Raw genomic sequence first — 19470 nt, forward strand, 5'->3', positions numbered from 1 at the left:
TGAGCACACGGAGCAAACACACCAGACATGACGATTGCCACTCACAGGTATCTGGAGACATCAAATGTAGTCAGAACTTAGAAGAGCCGGATGGGCTCATTTGATTGTAGTGGTATCTTAGCTTCGACTACCGCAGACCCTACCGCATGACCCGGTTGAAGGGCATCGGCGCTGTCTTTGTGATCTTTCCTGTCTAAGTCGGAGCCAAACGCTTGCAAAGGGAGAAGTTTGTTCTCGCATCCCCAAAAACCCAGCAGCGGATGTTGAACGCTGCATTTTTGCCCAGAAACCATTCCCGTTTCCCGATCAAGTTCCCGGAACGCCGTACATTCGTAGATCTCCCATGTTGAATTCATTAAAACGCCAATGTTGAATGTCTTCCCCGTCTTCGACATTGGGTCATATCATGCCTGTTGAAAAGACTTTTGATATCGTAACACGTGACAAGTCCAGCTTGGAGTTGATCAAGCCGGTGCAGCTACGTTGATGTAGCTGACTTAAGGGTACTTCTGGCGGTAGAACTTGGCAGCGTTGACCAGGTTGGTCAGCGCAGCCTTGGTCTCGGGCCACTGGCGGGTCTTCAAACCGCAGTCGGGGTTGATCCAGAGCTGCTCAGGCTTGAGGTAGGCAAGCATCTCGTCGACACGGTCCTTGATCTCCTGCTCGCTGGGAACACGAGGAGAGTGGATGTCGTAGACACCGGGGCCAATGTGACGGGGGTAGGCCTTGTCGACGAAGACCTTGAGCAGCTTGGCGTCAGACTTGCTGTTCTCGATGGACAGAACGTCAGCGTCGAGAGCGGCAATGGCGTGGAAGAAGTCCTGGAACTCCGAGTAGCAGAAGTGGGAGTGGATCTGAGTCGAGTCCTCAACACCAGCAGTGGAGAGCTTGAAGGAGTCGACGGCCCACTGGAGGTAGGCCTCGCGCTCCTTGCCAGAGCGGAGGGGCAGACCCTCACGGAGAGCAGGCTCGTCAACCTGGATGACGAAGATGCCAGCCTTCTCGAGGTCGACAACCTCATCGCGGAGGGCCAGAGCAAGCTGCTGGGCCTGGACGGACTGGTGGACGTCGTCACGGGGGAAAGACCACCTCAGGCAGGTGATGGGGCCAGTGAGCATACCCTTCATGGGCTTCTTGGAGTGCTCGGCGGCGTACTTGGACTCCTTGACGGTCATGGGGGCAGGGCGCGAAATGTCTCCGACGATGATCGGGGGACGGACGCAGCGGGAGCCGTAGCTCTGAACCCAGGCGTGGGTGGTGAAGACGTAGCCGTCGAGGCGCTCGCCAAAGTACTGAACCATGTCGTTGCGCTCGGGCTCACCGTGGACGAGAACATCGAGGTCAAGCTCCTCCTGGATCCTGATGACCTCGTCGATCTCCTTCTCGATGAACTTCTCGTACTCGGCAGCGGTGATTTCGCCCTTGGTGAATTTGTTGCGCTGGATACGGATCTCCTTGGTCTGAGGGAAGGAACCGATGGTGGTGGTGGGGAACTTGGGGAGGTTGAGGTGGGTCTTTTGCTGGGCGTAGCGCTCAGGGAACTCAGACTTGCGGTTGTGCATCTCAGGGGAAACCTTGGACTGGCGGTCCTTGACGTGGGGGTTGTTGGTGCGAGCAGAAGAAGCGCGAGCCTGCATCGACTTGGCGTTGGCCTCAAGCTGGGCGCTGACAGAGGCAGGGCCCTCGGTGACGGCCTTGGCAATGATGGCAACCTCAACGGCCTTCTCAGAGGCAAAAGAGAACCAGTCGCGAACCTCCTCGGGAAGCTTCTTCTCGCTGGCAAGAGTGTGGGGGGTGTGGAGAAGGGAGCTGGAGGTGGCAACAAGGACACGGTCCTTGCCGAGCTTCTGGATGGCAGTCTCAACGACCTCAATGGCCTTCTTGAAGTTGGTCTTCCAGATGTTACGGCCGTCGACGACACCAGCAGAGAGGATCTGCTTGGAGCCAAGCTTCTCAATGACGGGGAGGAGCTGCTCAGGGTTGCGGACAAGGTCGACGTGCAGACCGTAGAGATGGCTGACGTTGGCAACGACGTCAAAGTTGTGGACAATGTCACCAAAGTAGGTGGTGAAGACCAAGTTGGGAAGGTTGGAGCCAGAGAGCTTCTCGTAGGCGGGCTTGAAGGCAGCCTTGATCTCGGGCTGGAGGTCGAAGACGAGGACAGGCTCGTCGATCTGGACAGTCTCGGCACCAGCCTTCTTCAGGGCCTCGAGCAGCTCGACGTAGACGGGGAGAAGCTTCTCGAGAAGAGTGATGGGCTGGACGCTCTGGCCACGGTCCGCCTTGCCGAGAGCAAGGAAGGAGACGGGACCCAGGATGACGGGGCGGGTGGTGATGCCAGCCTCCTTGGCCTCGAGGAACTCGGCGACAGGCTTGGGGTTGGCGGCGAGCTTGAAGGTCTGGTTGTCCTGGAGGGTAGGCTTGACGTAGTGGTAGTTGGAGTCAAACCACTTGACCATTTCCTGTTCACCACCGTCAGATGTGATGCTTGTCCCGTGTTGCCAATATTGTCCTTACCAAACTGGGAACGTCAATGCCGTCCTTCTGGTGGCCACGGCCCATGGCGAAGTACTCGTCAATGGGGGCAAGGCCGTTCTTGGAGTAACGCTCGGGGACAGCCTGCAATGCATGCGTCAGCGGAAAAGCTTTTGCGGGAGGGTTTGGGCAAAGCGTACGTTGAACATCTGGATGTGGTCAAGGACGTGGTCGTAGAAGGCGAAGTCGTTGCTGGGGATGACATCGACGCCAGCGTCCTTCTGGATCTTCCAGTGGGCGAGACGCAGCCTCTTGCCCTCGGCGAGAACGTCGTCGCGCGAGATCTTGCCGGCCCAGTAGGCCTCGTTGGCCTTCTTCAGGTCGCGGTTCTCACCCATGCGGGGGAAACCGAGCACAGCCGACTGCACCATGGTTGCTGATGTGTGAGGAGAAGATGGAAAAAGGGTATCAAGGGGAGTGATAGAGAAGGACTCTATCGAGGTGGGGGGAGGGGAATTGAAGAGGGAGGAGAGGAATGGAGCGAAGAGGAGGACGGAGGCGGAGGGGCGGTGGGCGGGAGGAAAAATATACTCTGGCGCCCCGCCGCTCGCCAGATGGCCTGTGGGCTTGAACAATCGCTAGCGCCGAATGCGTCGTTGCCCTGGCGTGCTCGCCCGCCGACGGTCGGCGACAAACGGCGTGCATGGTGTCGGCGGGGAGCATCGCGAAAGAGACGGCTTGGATAGAGCACGGAGGATGCTCATAGACTTTTATACGTCTGCCAGACTGAGCCCCGCGCTCGAGTCTGGGGTAGTCACCTTGATGGAGCCAACCCGCGCGCCCAAGGCGATCCTCGGCAGTCAACCTTCGGCATTGAGCGAGTGTTTGCGTCTTGCCAGCTGCACACCTTGTGTTGGAATCAATTCATTCACGTCGTCTCAATCGATTGATCATGGACACAAGTGCGGTTGACGAATCCCAGGGTCCCGACAGACGAAACGTGCCGACTCTGGCTTGGAATGTCCCCGAAGCATTGAAAATGTCCGACTGTCTCGCCCGGCTGCATGCAGGCCCGGAGCCTCGAATGCGAATATATATATTTGCATGGGTGCGTAGGGACAGGGCAATCGAAGTTCGGTCCAGATGGAGACTGGATGCAGGTCTTGATCTTGATCCCAAAGCTTCGGAAGCTTTGAGTCAAGCTTGACCGAGATAAAGTAGAGCTAGATTGGAGCTAGATTGGAGCTGGATTGGAGCTGGATTGGAGCTGCATTGGAGCTGCATTGGAGCTGCATTGGAGCTGCATCTGGAGCTGGAATCTTGGTAGAGGAGCACAAAGGTGCCAGGTCATCATATTGCTTGGGGCTGCCGATGCGCTGAGCGGGCGCGCGTTGGCGCTCCGCAGTTGCGAGACGGTCGGGCGGCAACTTTTTACGCTGGCGTGGCCCCAACCTTTTCATTCACCTCACTCCACCACGACAATATCAAGCCCCGTTCATTCTTCATCGACAAGACATGCCCAAAGCCCCAAAGGAACCCAAGGAGTTCAAGGACTCCAAGGAGCGCCATGCCCCCCACGACATTGCCACTCGCGTCCACGCCCTTGCGCTCAAGGTCAACGGCTTCACCGACAAAGACATCCTCGACCAGACCGGAGTCGCCAGTCGGACCATCCGCCACATCTACAGTCGCGCCCGCAAGCGCGGCTTTGATCCGGACAAGTCCAAGCGCATCGAGCTCAAGTTCATTGAGGATGGCAAGCGCACCGGTCGTCCGCGCAAGGACGCCAATGTTGGCAAGCCTGGCGACCTGCAGCCTCACCTAGACGCCAACGCGTCCGACGGCGACGGGCCCTCGCAACTCTCTCCCGTCGATGGCTCCAGCAATCACCACCTCCCCCAGCACCAACTCCAACAGCCGTCGCATCCACCTCCTCCTCCTCCTCCTCAGCCCCAGTCCGTCGACGACCATCCACACCAGCACCAGCACCAGCAATCGCATCCGCATCCGCACCCGCATCAGCATCAGCACCCCAATCCCCAGCCCGACCAGCATCCGCTGATGGAGCCGGCCCTGCAGCAGCCGCTTCAGCCAATCGCCCCGCATCACCACCAGCCAAAGTACTTGGACACCGACCCGACGGCTCACCACCTAGATCACCATCCGTGGGACGCCCCGCCCCAGCACCCTGCGACCATGCATTCAATGGACCTAGAGGCCCAGCTTCGCGACGGTCTGCGTGCCTCATTGAACCCTCAGCACCATGTCATCCAAATTGGCGAAGCTGCTGTTGACCCATCGCTACGCGGCCACGACTTGCCCGTGTACCAGCCGCCGAACGCTCCGTGACCTCATCACCGCCCGGTCCGTGCGCGCGACAGCATCCATCTTTGAGGCAGAACATCGCCCATGCCTCGAACCACCACCTTCTGCACAGTCCCCATCATCCGCAACCATGGCTTATCGAGTGCCTGCGGCTCGCGCTTTGCTTCCCAAACTGCGGTCGGCTCTGCGCGACTTTACCTCGTCGCCCTCGACTTTTCGCATCGTTCACACCATTAACCCCACCGAGCATTCTCCCAAGACACTCTACATCCTCGACTCGTCTTTCAACCCACCATCCGTCGCTCACATGTCTCTCGCAACCTCTGCCCTCAGGTGGCCGGACTCGAAGAACCCCGAGCCTCACCGTCTGTTGCTCCTGTTCAGTACGCACAACGCCGACAAAGCTCCCAGCCCGGCTAGCTTCGAGCACAGGCTAGCCATGATGTCACTTTTCGCCGAGGACCTGCGTTCTGAGATTCAGAAGACTTCAAATCAATCCTCTTCGCCCTGGGAAGGCATTTCTGTCGACATTGGGCTCACGAAAGCTCCCTACTACACCGACAAGACTGCCGCAATCACTTCTGCGCAGCCGAGCCCGTACCCCAGTAACCCTACTCATGTGCATTTGATCGGATTCGATACTGTAACGCGTCTCCTCGCACCAAAGTACTACCCCAGCCATAAGCCGCCTCTGTCCGCTTTGTCGCCTTATTTTGAAGCCGGCCACAAAATTCTTGTAACAATAAGACCTTCGGATCCCAAAGATGCGAGCTCCGCAGCTTTCGGTACCACGGACCAACAAGTCGAGTATCTCGAAGGGCTGGTGAATGGTAGTCTGGAAGAGGAAGGCTTCAAACGGGAATGGGCAAGTCAAATCAGCCACCTCATCGGACAGGAAGGCGTCGGCGTTAGCTCGACCAGGATACGGAAGTCAGCGCAGGAGCAAGAATGGACCGATTTGCAAAAGCTGTGCACGCCGGGAGTTGCGGCGTGGGTAAAGGAAATGGGACTGTACGGCCAGCAGCCCATTGCGTAACCATGTTCAAAAGTGTATCGAATACAAACTCGTATGAATAATGACTTCATTGAATCATAGCTCTTTCCCAGTCAACCGCCCGTCAATGGGTTGGATTCCAGGCAAGTTCACCTGAACTAGAGAAGCTGCTACGTGCTCGACCTCGTGCGAAATTAAGCGCATGGCAACCACCACCCCTCATGGGCCTCGTGGCACTCGCCTGCTGGCTGCCAGAAAAGGGAATGGCGAGACTTGACTTCCAAATGCGAAGCCAGGGAAAGACATCCTCGTCAACATCTCAGCATCAACAAACACCAGCGAGTCCTGTCCTGGACTCCAGTCGATTCGAACGAATCCCGGCGCTTTTGATACCGCTGAAGTTGGATGAATCTCTGGTTCGACGTTGGCTTCTTTCGGTCTATGCTCAGTACACGTCCTCTGACGTCCTCTCCAAGACCTCCAGCTCTCTCATTCCGCCGACCATCCCACCTCACTCCTGGGCTACCATGTCACCACCTCCGCCGTCTGCAGCCGCCGCTGCGGATGCTCTGTGTTGTACCACAGACGACCAGCGCTCGATTGATAGCGAGCCGGAAACTCCCAGGCCTACTGCCTCCAACGCTCGCCAACGAGTGGAGGGTCCCATCTCGCCGAGGCCCAAAGTCCACTCGTCTCAAAACCCGCAGCCAACTTCGCAGTCAATGCAGCCGGCAGGCTTCCACGAGACTGAAGATTCGTCATACCTGGACCCGTCTATTCACGCTGATGGGGCAGATGTCATTGCAGAAATCTTCGCCAACGCGGAGGTTAGCACAGAGCTTGAGTCTGCTCTGACGAATGGCGCCACGGAGCCTTCAAATGCGGAGCTCCTGCCGGCTGAACGCACGGCCAAGAAGCAGAAGCGAGTAGCCGGACGAGCCACCAGCATGCTTTTCCTGCGCCACCACATGCGGCACGCAGAGCCCGATGACAGCGTCGACTCGACTTCCAAGAGCCACGACAGGGCCGAAGACGCCATCTCCGGCGACGAAGCCACGCGAACTGGCAGGAGCAAAGAGCGAGGCAAGACGTGGGGCAAAGTCAAGCGATTGACGCGAGATCTAAGCCGCAGCAGCATGAACTTGCTCATGCTGAAGAAGGCCGGCGAGGAAACGGACAAGGAAGACAACGACAAACCCAAGAAGAAGAGGGCAAAGTTGAAGAAAGAGTGCAGTTCGAGCGGCAGCGGCAGTGGCCAAGGCCTGTCCACAACTCCGGGCACTGATGGCGCCGATGGTCCCGGGACAGAGCTTCACGTGTTGGTCGAGACTTCGGTTGAGGTCTTGGTGCAGCCAAGTACCGGGGAGGGAGAAGCTGGACACCAACCGAGTCACCATGTTCGTCAATCAGACAAGGAGATTCGTGTTCGAAGCCCCACGGCGCTGGACTATCACTACGACAGCGATGCCACAAGTTTGCCTGAGATTCGAGACAGTGTCGTCGAGAGATTGACGCGAGCAATGACGCAGGAAGAGGGGACACTGGAGGAAAAGGAGACGTTGGTGAAAAAGGAGAGAGCCAGCGTCGAGATCAAGGCGTTGATCGGGGAATCTGGCAAGACACCGGGAGACTCCAAGTTCAGGTGAGTATTGTTGACCTTCTCGCGAATGTCTTGAACCCGATTCCACACATTACCTACCAAAGCATGCTAACAACGCCTTTCCTGCCAGCATAAACCCATTTGAGCTCGCTCTTCCTCGCTCTCTCACCTTTTCGGACCTGCGTGATCGTCTCAGCGGCGTCAGGCTGAGCCTCTCCGACGACTCGCGCCCGTCAGACCCTTCCACCGGCACGACGGAGTCGAGTGGAGGTGCAGCCTCGGATACTGCATTCCTGCAGGCAATGAAGACGCACATGGTCAATGAATACGTCGCACCGGCTATCCAGCAAAGCTCGGCCGCCGAGGTTGAGGATGGCTCGAATGAATCAGGTATTTGGACATTGCCCAACTTCTTGGTTGCAGAGATCTTTCCCCCTATTCCAGACTTCCAAGGCAAACAAAAGCGCCATTGGTTGCATCCTAGGTACTGACACCATATTAGAGAAGCAGAATTCTTCCGATTCTGCGTCCAAATGCCCTGGCGACTATTTTCGCGAAGCCAACGACCAGAGATTCGCAAATTTGGCTGCGTCTTCCCGCGTCGACAGCACGGCCTCGACCCAAGCCAACTCGAGCTCTGGCTACCATGTCTCTTCCACTCCCTGCAAGTTTAATTCGGTCCACCCTTTGCCAAACCACGAAAGGACGCAAAACTCGCTTCTGCAGCCGCCGAAAGAGGCCCAGCGCGATGGCGACGCTGCGAGCGTGCACTTGGACCTCATGCGCATCCGCCAGCATCTTCGTAGCGACTCGTCGCTGAGCAGCACGACGGACCTGCACAGGTCAATGGGGCCGCCAAGTGACAGACACAGCGCCGTGAACAAGTACGTCTACGAAGGGCAAAATGGAAAGAGAGACCGCGACGCAAACGCGTATCCGTTCCGGCGCCTCGCCCACCACAACGCTGGCAGTGCCAGTAACTTGCAGGCTCAGAAGCCGTCGACGGCGATGGATGATAGTCAACAGCAACAGAGCGCCGCCAACGACGGCTCCAGCGTCCAAATCCATCCTGACGTCGGACTCGGCTTGGCCATGTTCCCTGACCTGAGAGACGCGGCACACATGCCACCGCCGCCGATTCCGCCTTCACGCGTGCGCGGTGACCGTCGCACGTCGACGTCGTCGTCGACCAATGCCAGCGCCCTGACGGGCTTCAACAGTTCTAGAGTCCCGCCCGCGTGGGGCCACGTCCTCAGCAATGTGCCGACACACGCAAACTCGACGGCCATGCACAGCCGCCAGGGCAGCGGCGGCAACGCCAGTCGGTACGCCGGGTCGTCCGTGTACTCCAGCCGCTACGGCGGCGCCACGGGCTCCGGCGTTGGCTTTGGATACGGCGCCCACGGCGGACAAGGAATGACGGGCGCTACGGGAAAGGCGTACGAACCGAGCAGCGTCTACTCGACACGCGCGAATAGCCCGAGTCTGGATGGTAGCGAGAGCGGTGTCGGGACGGGCAGCGGAACGCCGCAGCCTAGCGTGTTCAGCGGCGTTGCGGAGAGTGGCACTGGCACTGGCACTGGCAGTCAGAGCGGCAGCGGTATGAGGAAGAGTGGGTACGAGATTTTTGAGATGCCGAAGGACTTGGATGAAAGTGAGGAGGAGACGAGGGACGAGCAGACTGTTGTTGACAGGGTCAATGCCGACGAGAGTCGTATGCCAGGCGCGTATCCCCCTACTCCTGGCCCATTTGACAGCGTCGAAACGGAGGGCGAGGCCACCGACACATTTGACCAGGATGTGGACGCCGACGGCAAAGAGCAGAGGCAAGAGTGTGGATGTGAAAGCCCAAGCGAGATCAGCGTGTACGAGACACCAGACACAACGGCCGTGGATCTTCACGATCCGCCCCCTGAGTCTGCTCCGTCGCCGACGGCCATCATGATTCAATGTCCACAATCGCCGCCGCCAGGCGAGCGGACGCCTCTCCAACCCAAAAGCGTCAAGAAGAACCGCTCGGCCATGAACCTGCTTGGCCTGCAAAACGCGCTCAAGCCTTCGCTCGAGCACCGCGAGTCGCGCCGCAAGTCTGTCGGCGCCAAGTTGAGCGGCTTCAACATTTTCCGCAGCAAGACCATGTCGAACCTGCGCCGCGCCGCCTCGCTCGCCCGCGCCGGGGCTCAGGAGGCTAATGAGGATGTGGAGAAGACGCCTCTGGCGCAGTCCGAGGATAGGCTTGACGACTCCGAGGCTGCGGACTCCAAGGACTTGGCCGTCGATGGTCCTACTGACCGCCGTGGCTCTGCTGGTACCCAGGCCCTGCGACACGGCGTCGAACGTCATGATAGGGGTCGAGAATACGATGACTACGACGATGATGATGAGCGCCGCCATCATCATCACCACCATCACCATGACTCGGCTGCCCGTGACGCCGATCCAGTGCCCTTGGAAGACCGCAAGCCTGGTCACCGGTCTCGCATCCGCGATTCGCTGAGTCCAACATCGGGCTCCGCAAACCAAGCAGCAATGTGGGAGAGGGCGCTGCAAGTGCACCGCGAAGAAAAGAGCGCACTGTTCCTGAGCCCAGAGAAGGGTGGAAAGGCAAAGTCACAAAGCTTGTTCCGCGAGCGCAGCGGCAGCGGCTCTGCGCTAAGAGCAAAGCCCATCGATGAGAAGCAGGATGGGCAGAAGAGGCCTAGAAGCACCGAGCCGCCCTCGAATGCGTGGAGCGGATTTGGCGGATTTGGCGAGAGGGGAGAGAGTTCCCAGGCTGGGGCGAAGTTCCGGCGGTCAGAGACCGTTTTGCTGGATCCATTGGATTCTGACCTCGGCAAGTCAAGGCCGTCGCTGCATGCTCCTGCTGGCAGCAAGAAGGGCAAGACTGCGTTCTTGGGAGACGAGCTGAAAACGGGCCATGTCCCTGAAGCGGCGTCGATCTCGCCCTGCACGTCGCCTGCTCCTACCCCTGACGACGAAGCGCCGCTTGCCAGGGCGAGGACTTGGGATGAGGCTGATGCGTCTGCCATGAACTTGGGCGACCTGGGCGCGTGGAGCCGTTACCCTTCACACACGCGCGACGTGCGAAACAACAGCGCGGGCCACACGGACGAGGTGCACACGCGGGACTTTGCATACGAGATCCGGCTCTCCGAAATAGCAGAGTCGGAAGACGGTGGCGAGACGGGCGCTGGCGACCAAATGTCGCGCTCGCCCACGGGCTACAAGCGCGTCGGCACGTTGGGATCGGCCAGCTTCAAGCGCCGCGGCAAGAACAAGTCATCGCGCGGCAGCCTGCCCAAGAGCAAGAGCATGACGTTCGGCCGCAGCTTTCTGAAGCACTACATTGGCCTGTTTCGCAGTCAGAGCGAAGAGTTTCGTCGCCATGGCCATGGGCATCGCAGCAGTGTCGCCGAGGGTGGAATTTTGGAACATCCTGAGCTGGAAATCTTGCCGCCTGTTTGGAGCCCGGCGCCGATTATGCTGGAGCCGGTGCCGAGGGAGAGTGCGGAGGTTGAGGCGGGACACGCCGTCATCAAAGGGGGTGGTGATGGGGCTGGGGACGAGAGGGAGCAGGATCAAGATCAGAACAAAGGCGAGCAATTGGTCCAGGAGGGCCATGCGATTGGAGGTGAAGAGAAGGGGAATTCAGCGCAGGAATCTATCCTGGATGAGAACAAGCCCGACAACAAAGTCGAATTTGAGCTGCCAGAAGCGTCAAACAAGCTGTCGCGGCTGGAGCGGAAGACTGGCTCGTCAGAAGCCAGCTGGAAAGCAGATGCCCGGCTCTGGAGCAAGCTGTGCAACTCGGAGAGCATGAGCCCACTCGGCGTATCGCAGGAAAGCCTGGTTGAGCACGGGGTGTCCTCAGTACCGCCATACGACCGCAAGGCAGAACGGTCGTCGGAGTGGCAGAGAAATGTGCGGCTCTGGACCTGCCTTGCGGACCGCAGTCAGGAGTTCAACGCTGCAGTTCAACACGAAGCAGAGGCCTCGCATCTCCGAGACACAGACCTGGATGTCAACGATGCGGTCGACTTGACGAATCGCGCGCCCGGCTCTTCCGAGTACGCCAATCAGTCCACTTCGCCACTGCCACGTAGCTCGGACGAATGGCGCCGTGATGCTCGTCTCTTCTCCCAGATGTACGAGTCGTGCGTTGGTCTGCCGCAGTTTGGCAGCACGGAAGACGTCAACGCCAACGGCAGCGCGATCAAGACTGGCGAGCAGCACCGCTACCAGCATGTCAAAAATAACAGCTCGTCTGGGCTTCGCGCTGCGAGCGCGGGTGTCATCGATGGGCTCGTCATGGGCCGCGAGAATGCGCACCCGGCTAGCGCGGCCAGGTGGAGGACTCTGTCTGGAGGCGATGCTGCCACGTATGGCGGACCGGGACACTTCAAGAACGAGAGTGCCGTCAGCATGGCGAGCTTGAGGAGGTCGACTTGGGACATGATGAAGGTGTTGGACTAATGTAGGTTGGTTGTGTTGTTTTTTGGTGGTCCAGGTGGGAGGAGGTCGAGGGACGGGAAGATGATAGTTGGCATGGCAGTCGTTGCTATTGCTATGCGGGATTCTGCATTTGTTTTCAGCGGTCGTGGATTGGTTGGTACTGGAGGCTTTGGGTGCATTTGTATACAGGAGCAATGGATTAGATGTCGCATTTCAAGTGAGGTGAGGTTGGACTGTGATGTCAGAAGCCGTTGGTGGTTGTGTAGGACTGCAGCCAATCAGCGGCCGTCTGTGTGGATTGGTTTCGGCATTGTGGGTCGTTGTCGCTCGCCGCATCTGGGGGTGTCCTAGCGTCCGGTCGACCTCCACACCACACCACTACCGCAGACATCACGGTCATCAATCGATCCCGTCCAGATCCAGTTGCAATCATGTCGACGCCAGCGCGAGCTGCTACCAAGTTCAAAGTACGCCTACACCTCCTGCACCCGAGACCCAATCCCCGCACACAGTTTCACTCCCGCCGCTCGGCCGGCCTCCCGATGATCCTCCACACGCTCCCCCACGAATTGGCCGCGCCTCCACCGACGACTAACCCAACGCCTTGTTTTTTGAACAACAGAAATACACGGTGCAACCGACGGGCGTGTGGCGCCTCATCAACCGCATCTTCGCGACGGACCCGAACCGCAGCTCGGGCGTGCCGCTGAACCCGCAATACCGCAACCCGCCGCCGGCGGCCGTCGACCCCAACGCCTACGACGACCCGGTGACGCTGCCGGCGGGCGACATTGCCGAGAACCCGTACTGGAAGCGCGACGTGCGGCGCCGGTACCCGCGGCTCAGCGCCGTCAAGCAGGCCGACGTCGTGGGCCTCCTGACCGTCGGCAGCAAGCAGCAGGAAAAGGTCGAGCTGATTGGCGAGGCTGGCAAGAACAAGCTGGTCGCTGTCAAGGACGAGGGCGAGAAGGGCGGCCTCGCGGCGTATTTGCAGAAGGAGAAGAGTGCCGCTGCTGGTGTCTTGGGTCCGAATGGCTTGCCTCCTCTCCCCAGCGGCTTGCATCCGGATGACACGTCGGCCCTTGGCGTGAGGAAGTACGATTTGCTCAAGGAGCAGAGCTATGAGGGAAAGTGAGTGGCGTGACACCCTTGACGAGTCTCTGCGGTGGAGTTGGATGTTTGCTGACGACTTCAGGTACCCCTGCCGTATGTTTTCTTGAATGCGTGGCGTAAGGCTAGATTGCCTGCGGGCATGTAGACTGGGCAAACATTGGCCAGAAGGCCTCTTTTTGCGAGCGATTAGATCAAAGCGTGAATTGAATTTTTGCATCCGTGGCCATGGACTGTGTACTGTAGGTACTAGAGAAGAAGTCGAGGAATCTCGATTCCGAATGTCACGGTCCAAAATCATCCCATCAAGTCATACTAAATGGCATATTCTTATTGTACCTGGTGCTGCGCTGTGGATGTGCAGGCAGCCTCCACCAGCTTCGGGTTCCAGTGCTGTCATTCACGCGACTTCCTCTCTCAAACTTCGACTTTTCACCATCAACACCCGGACGCCCCTCTACCGCAGACCATGACGCCACGCCGAGAATCACCTCAAGAACCCAATGCGCTCGAGGTCATCTTCACCTGCGACATCTGCCAAGCGAGCATCGCCGACCTCTATCGCAACGACGACGCCGCGACAGACTTTCAAGATGGCCGCTCAGAAGGCTCCGACCGGCGCATCACCAGTCTATGGCTCACGTCCTGCATGCACCTTACTTGCGCCAACCACCTTGAAGGCGGCGGTGAGTTTGGCCCTCATCTCGCCCTCAATCGGCACCCTCGTTGCTAAGAAGACGTGACAAAGGCGCGCCATTCCACCCCCAAGGCGAGCATCCGCGAGCCCCGTGCCCGTTTTGCGTCACCACAGACAAGGACGACAGCCCCAAGAAGCTGTACGCTGTCAGAGGTTGGGAAAAGGGCTCCCACGATGCCGCCATTCCCGACGTCCTCTTCCAGGCGCCGCCGATGCAGCTCGACGGCCAGGACATGAGGATGGAGGCGCTCAACGTGCGGAATCTCTCGCCATCTACTGGATCTCTTGCTCACGGAAACAGTTCCAATACCAATCGCTCCTCCGCTACGGCACTGCTGCGCGCGCAAAGTACCACGGCGTAGAAGAGGCGAGGCGCAAAGCAGCCGCGGACGCGAAGCACTCGCAGACGCAACATGATGCGCTGCTCGCCGAAAATGACGACTTGAAGGCACGCGTGGCGGGCTTGGAGAAGGATGCGGCCACTGCTGCGAAGTGGTCGGCAAAGATGCCGCAGATAACACACTATCTGGGCCTCTGGCCCAAAGCGATGGAGTTGGTCGATCATCTTGGCCTTGTTGCGGTGTGCTAATGGGTATGCAGTGAAATCGAATCGCTACGGAGGCAGCTGCAGCAGCTGGGATATGCTGTCCCGAGACATGACTACTCCATGAAGGCTGTTCAGACTGCGAAGAGTAATGCGGTGAGAGAGCCTGCAGAGCTGCAAGGTAGGTAGCACAATGCTGGTCTCTATAATTGAACTGATCTTTGTGCAGATTTACCCTCCTCGGAGAGTTCCAACAGGAAAAGAAAACGATCCCCAGCGCCAAAAGGTGCCATGCCTCCGCCAAAAGGGTTGCGTGGAGGTGATCATCCTGAACTACTGAGTAGAAATACCTTCAAAGAATACAGTGAACGAGCAGATCCAAGGAGCATTCCGACGCGCCATCAGCCGCGAGGCAAAAGTTACGACGAAAATGGTGCGTGGAAAAATCTTGACCACGAAGCCGGGGAGGCGAATTTGTTGGCCGCCAATGCAGGCCGTCAAAGAGCTCTGGATGAAGAGTACACGATGAGCGGAGCCAATCCACAAAGATCGCCTCAAGCAAGTCACTTGCAAGCAAACCCGGCCACACAAGCTCCACGTCGACATCACAAGTCGGACGAATCAACTCACAGGCCAGCCCGTTTACATATTCCGGAAACCCCACGCATAGCAGCCCGAAAGCACAGTTTGCACACGGGTAGTCCAAGTCACGCGTATCAAAATGGTGTCTCTGAAAGGCAACTCCCGGAAGAGAATCCACGGTCTTCGAGATACTACGAACAACCCAATCCAGACACGCAGCGCGCGGGTCGATCTCAAATCGGAAGGGTTCAAAATTTCGTCCAAGCAAAAGAGAAGTTTCAACACGGATCGTATAGCAATCGTCGCCCCCTCGACGTTCGAGAGCCCCTACCTGGATACACCACACCCATGCCTGGAAAGATGCGCGCTCCTGGTAGTGTCCACCCTTCAAAAAGCGGCTCCAGTCCCTTCTTTCAAAGAGGTCACCATGAGACAAGCTCCGCTATGCCAGGACTGTCTGCGAATGCACGCATTGGATCGGTAAGCAAGAATATGCAAAACCTACGGATGACGCCCGCTCAGCAAGGATGGGACAAACCTCGCACTCTGAACGGCCTCTCCTTTATACAAGATCCACGCGGCACTTCCAACGAACCTCTTCTCCAATACCGACAATCAGACGCTCGCAATTCCGGCTTCGAAAACTACAGCACGCAAGCTGGCGCCGTCAGCCGCACAGAAGACGGCTTCTTCAAACGCCCAGAGCGCCCACAACAACGCCTATCGTCGTCCTACTTCCAAAACGCCCCTGCCCCGGCAGCGCCCACCCGACTGTCGTCTTCGTTCCAGCACGCCTCACGATCTCAGCTGCAACCGCCGCCGCCGTCGGCGTTGCGCGACCCGCGCACCGTCCCACAACCACCTCCTGGCTTCGCAGACCGCGAGGCGCTGCGCATCATACAGGGCCCTTCTTCGCGGCAAGCCGCTGCCGCCACGCCGTCTTTTTACCAACACCAGATCTTTGAGCGCGACGGGGCGGAGCGGGGGGCGGGTCAAGCGCCGCCGCCGCCGTTGATGGAGTCGAGGGGACTCTTTTCGTCGGTTGGTGGGCGGAGAAGTGTGAGGAGGTGATGGATTCTTGTGCTGCTGTTGCTGTTGCATACGTGTAATTCTTGTTCTCGGGTGTCTGGCTTATTACTTGCTTGTGTATTCGCTTGCGAGTCGCTGTTGGTCAATGGGACTGTGTGCTTCTTTCTGCCATCTGTCATCGCTGGCTATGGTCCCTGTGGATACGCTGCTGGCTCTCTTTGTTGCACTGCTTGCGTTGCGCACATGTAGGGGAACTGCGCTTGGATGTTGAATGCCGCTCAGACGACGACTATATCTTATCCCGTCGACGTCGCGTAGCCAAAAGAAATGGGAGCGGGCTTGATCTCAGTGTTGTAAGCAATTCCATAAGATTGCTCTTATTGCTTTATGGCGTTGCGTAATATTGCGTTGCTTAATGCAATTAAGCCTACTTATAACGCAACGTCAACGCAATTGCTTACTCTTATGGATTACCCTTATTGCCCTTATTACTTAAGGGTTAATTCTAGGGAATTCTGGGAAATCCTTAGTAGATTAGTAAGATTTTTAGGAAATAATTACTTAATTTTTCTAAGTGGTATCAGCTTTTTCAAAATTCTGCCAGGCGGTAGGAAAATTATATAGGAAGGTAAATTAAAGTAATATAAGCAATTCCACGCAATCTAACCTCTTCATTGCGCAACGCAATTGACGTAGCTAGTTGCGCTGGGCAATTCCACGCAATCAGAGTCGATATTGCGTTGCGTTGCGTTGCTTACAACACTGCTTGATCTCTCATGACGTGAATGCATTTGGAGCGCTGATTGCTTGGACCTCGGAGGCGCAGGACAAGAGTCGCTGAACTTCGACAAGAGAAATGGAAACTGAATAATGTGGACCAGAGCAATAAATACGCCCTTGTTCAAAAGAAAAACTTTTCCTAATGTCCGCCTGCCCTTTGTGATGGCGAATGCCTGCTGCTGCTGCGTATATGAGGTGCAAATGCCAGTTTGTCACACTCCACCCCTCCCTTGAAAAGCACTTTTACCCTGCCAAATGTACCTCCTGCTTATATGCCAGTCTGCCAGTGTCCCATCACCAATCATTGCCGCAGATTGTTGAAGAAACCACGCTTCTTCGCAATACTGAAAGATCTCGCTTGCTCGCTCGCTTCTGTTAAAATGATCAAGCAAAGCGGAAGCGCCAGTGAGACGCCGTAAATCCGCAAACACGTCCTTTGTCTTTTTCTCTTCATCACCTCTTGATTTTAGTTCCCCCAAAAGCAATCTGCACCACACAACCCCGCCACCCTAAGCAATCCATCTAGTCAGGCGCGCCCTTGTCGTTCCAGCTCGGACGGATACCCCTACACACGCCCATGTAGTCGCGCCACAGGTCCGGCCGCTCCTCGACGCCCTCGGTGGTCCAGAACATGGTCCACAGCGAGCCGTCCCAGGCGTCGAGCTTCAGCGTGCCGACGCTGCGCTCAAAGTACCACTTGTTGACGGGGTTGTCGCGGCGCGAGCGCCACACGACGCCGTCGGGCAGGCAGCCGCGCACCATGGCCTTGAAGACGATGTCGGCGACGCCGCCGGAGCCCTGGCAGCGCTTGAGCACGGCGAACTTGTCGAGGTACGGCACGGGGGGTGGGCGCGGCGCGTGCGGGTCGGCGAGGGGTGGCGGGTCTTCCCAGGTGATGATGGCGCCGCCTTCGTACTCGCCGGCGATGATGATGCCGGCGAGTTTGTTGCGCACCCGGTTGAGGTAGTGCTGCACGTCGAGCTTGCGCCCGAACGAGTCTTCGATCAGGTGCACCAGCCGCGGCATGTCGATGCGCGGGTCGTCCAGCGACAGCGTCGGCGAGCCCGGTTTGGGCGGCCGCCAGGGCTCCTTGCGCGGATCGGGAATCACCGTCAGCGGCATGCCGCGCTTCACGAACGTGGCGGGCATGATGGTCGGGATCTGTGCGGTTGGGGAGTCTGGGTGTGAGGACGACACCATGGGTTTGTCCGTCAGCAGGTTGTGGATTAGGGGGTTCTTTTGGCGGCGGGTCTGCACGCCGGGAGTCGACGAGTGGCGCGATGTCGCCGAGATGGCGACTTCGGTGGGCGTGATGATGATAGCAGATGAGGACGGTGGTAGGAGGGCCAAGCTTCGCTGGACCAGATCCAGGTTTTTCAGGTGCCTGCTCGGCTTGTATCGAGAATCCAAGATTCTGGGATTGATCGGTGGCAAAGACGCAATCTCACGCTCCGTGAACTGTGAGAGAGGGTTTGATGATCCCAAGATGGAGCCTTTGACACTGCTGTCGTCGAGTTGGCTGGCGACAGCCTCTTGGGCCTGGATGAGGTCTTGACGGATCTCGGGGTATTCTTGCTCCAAGTTGATAAAGACGTGAGCACGATCATTCCGGTTCGGGAACGGAATGCCACCCAGAGGATCCAGGACGATAATCCTCTCTAGCGAAATATCATCGTCTTTGAAAGTGTCTTTATTAGTGGCGTGCTTGTTGATTCCAGAGAATTCTCGCGTCAGGGCAAGCAAGACGTCGTCTGGCTGCACTCTGGTGACTGTAAAATTTTCTTTTGTATAAGCGATTGGTGGAATCACGGGAATGACTCCGCCCTGGAGCAGCGGCATGAGCAAGTTTGGGTATTCGACCTCGATGCCGCCCCTAACGGCAACCTTGGACGGAAGCTCTTGCTCATATGGTGATATACTGATGGAGTCGTGTATGCAGACTGCACCGCCAGGTGTGTATCGCCTCAGGGACTGTACAAGACGATGAGCCTGCTCATTGACCTTGGCCCGCCATTCGTTGTTGATTTTGTCTGGAACCTCTGGAGTGGTGTCCTCGTCCGGGTCAACGACGACAGCGATGCTCAGACCAAGTCGCACAAGCTGGCCTAGTGTTAGGCTTACGCCATAAAGGGTCGCGGGATCCCAAAGATCGACAGCCCTGACTTTGACAAGGGCAATGTGCAGCGGCACAGCAGTTTCGACCTCGGGGAGCTTCTCCTCCAATTTCTGGTGGGTGAAGACCGGAGTCTCTTGCATAGCCTTTGAAGGCTTGTACAGAGTTCCAAGGTTGACACCAGTTTGCTTGAGGCGCCAGCCATTGTTTTGCTCCACATTTGCAGCCGCGGCTTGGTCCAGCTCCTGGAACCTCTTTGCTACTTTTTGTGCAGACTTTCTGCGTGACTGAGGATCGTAGCGAGCCAGAAATGAGCGAGCATCGCGCTTGGTGGCCGAAGTGCTCAGAACGGAGAGGATGAACTCGCGTTCGTGGTCAATGTCTTCGGGTTTGACGGCATGCGGCTTGGCCGGGGACTCGTCATGGTGGGATTCATAGCGCACACTGCTGCCAATTGACCGGGCAAAGGGCGGACAGCGCGGGTGAGCGATGGAGGGCTCATTGGGCTCGGATGTGTGCTGCGTAAAAATCCATCAGCATTGTTGCGAATTCGGAGGCGGCAAGAGGAGGATTTGACGAACTCGGCGACGGAGTTTAGCAGCGGGACGCGCCCTCAAAGACGCGCGACAGACGTTCATGTCTCGAACCACGCACAAAAGACGAGTTGAAGCAGAGAAGGGAAGAGGAGAAGCAGCATGGCGGGTGAGGAGGAAGAGAGTGTGAGTCAATTGGTCGATGGTGCAGCTAAATGGCGTGAGGGCCTCAGCTG

At 57.8% G+C, this 19470-nt stretch overlaps 9 protein-coding genes across 9 annotated transcripts; 7 read left to right on the plus strand and 2 right to left on the minus strand.

Annotated features, from left to right (window-relative positions):
• Positions 1 to 13: 13 nt before the first annotated feature.
• Positions 14 to 3014, minus strand: J3D65DRAFT_205089 (cobalamin-independent synthase). The gene is made up of 3 exons (XM_066794443.1): positions 2676 to 3014; positions 2518 to 2619; positions 14 to 2462 (listed from the first exon to the last, which is right to left on the minus strand). The coding sequence occupies exons 1-3, from the start codon at positions 2904 to 2906 to the stop codon at positions 498 to 500; spliced, it is 2298 nt and encodes a 765-aa protein (XP_066658490.1). The 5' UTR covers positions 2907 to 3014; the 3' UTR covers positions 14 to 497.
• An 874-nt stretch (positions 3015 to 3888) lies between these two features.
• Positions 3889 to 4824, plus strand: J3D65DRAFT_689973 (uncharacterized protein; the record flags this gene model as incomplete). Its single annotated transcript, XM_066803900.1, has 1 exon — positions 3889 to 4824. A coding segment is annotated over one exon (936 nt), but the record flags the coding sequence as incomplete, so codon positions are not given.
• Positions 4825 to 4930: 106 nt separating this feature from the next.
• Positions 4931 to 5836, plus strand: J3D65DRAFT_548233 (uncharacterized protein; the record flags this gene model as incomplete). The annotated part of the gene is made up of 1 exon (XM_066796898.1): positions 4931 to 5836. The coding sequence occupies one exon, from the start codon at positions 4931 to 4933 to the stop codon at positions 5834 to 5836; it is 906 nt and encodes a 301-aa protein (XP_066658492.1).
• A 90-nt stretch (positions 5837 to 5926) lies between these two features.
• Positions 5927 to 7518, plus strand: J3D65DRAFT_205694 (uncharacterized protein). The gene has a single exon (XM_066794445.1). The coding sequence runs from the start codon at positions 6016 to 6018 to the stop codon at positions 7438 to 7440; it is 1425 nt and encodes a 474-aa protein (XP_066658493.1). The 5' UTR covers positions 5927 to 6015; the 3' UTR covers positions 7441 to 7518.
• A 586-nt stretch (positions 7519 to 8104) lies between these two features.
• J3D65DRAFT_612959 (uncharacterized protein) lies at positions 8105 to 11941 on the plus strand. The gene has a single exon (XM_066799073.1). It carries the CDS (start codon positions 8175 to 8177, stop codon positions 11865 to 11867), a length of 3693 nt encoding a protein of 1230 aa, XP_066658494.1. The 5' UTR covers positions 8105 to 8174; the 3' UTR covers positions 11868 to 11941.
• A 275-nt stretch (positions 11942 to 12216) lies between these two features.
• J3D65DRAFT_612964 (NADH dehydrogenase 29/21K chain) lies at positions 12217 to 13260 on the plus strand. The gene is made up of 3 exons (XM_066799074.1): positions 12217 to 12313; positions 12469 to 12977; positions 13042 to 13260. Exons 1-3 carry the CDS (start codon positions 12278 to 12280, stop codon positions 13064 to 13066), a joined length of 570 nt encoding a protein of 189 aa, XP_066658495.1. The 5' UTR covers positions 12217 to 12277; the 3' UTR covers positions 13067 to 13260.
• Positions 13261 to 13425: 165 nt separating this feature from the next.
• On the plus strand, positions 13426 to 14537 carry J3D65DRAFT_689975 (uncharacterized protein; the record flags this gene model as incomplete). The annotated part of the gene is made up of 5 exons (XM_066803901.1): positions 13426 to 13642; positions 13705 to 13907; positions 13955 to 14205; positions 14254 to 14353; positions 14427 to 14537. The coding sequence occupies 5 exons, from the start codon at positions 13426 to 13428 to the stop codon at positions 14535 to 14537; spliced, it is 882 nt and encodes a 293-aa protein (XP_066658496.1).
• Positions 14538 to 15223: 686 nt separating this feature from the next.
• On the plus strand, positions 15224 to 15850 carry J3D65DRAFT_664617 (uncharacterized protein; the record flags this gene model as incomplete). Its single annotated transcript, XM_066802753.1, has 1 exon — positions 15224 to 15850. One exon carries the CDS (start codon positions 15224 to 15226, stop codon positions 15848 to 15850), a length of 627 nt encoding a protein of 208 aa, XP_066658497.1.
• An 829-nt stretch (positions 15851 to 16679) lies between these two features.
• J3D65DRAFT_649652 (mitochondrial amino-acid acetyltransferase) lies at positions 16680 to 19398 on the minus strand (the record flags this gene model as incomplete). The annotated part of the gene is made up of 2 exons (XM_066802421.1): positions 16680 to 19083; positions 19356 to 19398. 2 exons carry the CDS (start codon positions 19396 to 19398, stop codon positions 17111 to 17113), a joined length of 2016 nt encoding a protein of 671 aa, XP_066658498.1. The 3' UTR covers positions 16680 to 17110.
• Positions 19399 to 19470: the final 72 nt, after the last annotated feature.

The sequence above is a fragment of the Phyllosticta citribraziliensis genome, assembly GCF_038025025.1.
Source record: "Phyllosticta citribraziliensis strain CPC 17464 chromosome Unknown J3D65scaffold_2, whole genome shotgun sequence".
NCBI classification, from domain to species: domain Eukaryota; kingdom Fungi; phylum Ascomycota; class Dothideomycetes; order Botryosphaeriales; family Phyllostictaceae; genus Phyllosticta; species Phyllosticta citribraziliensis.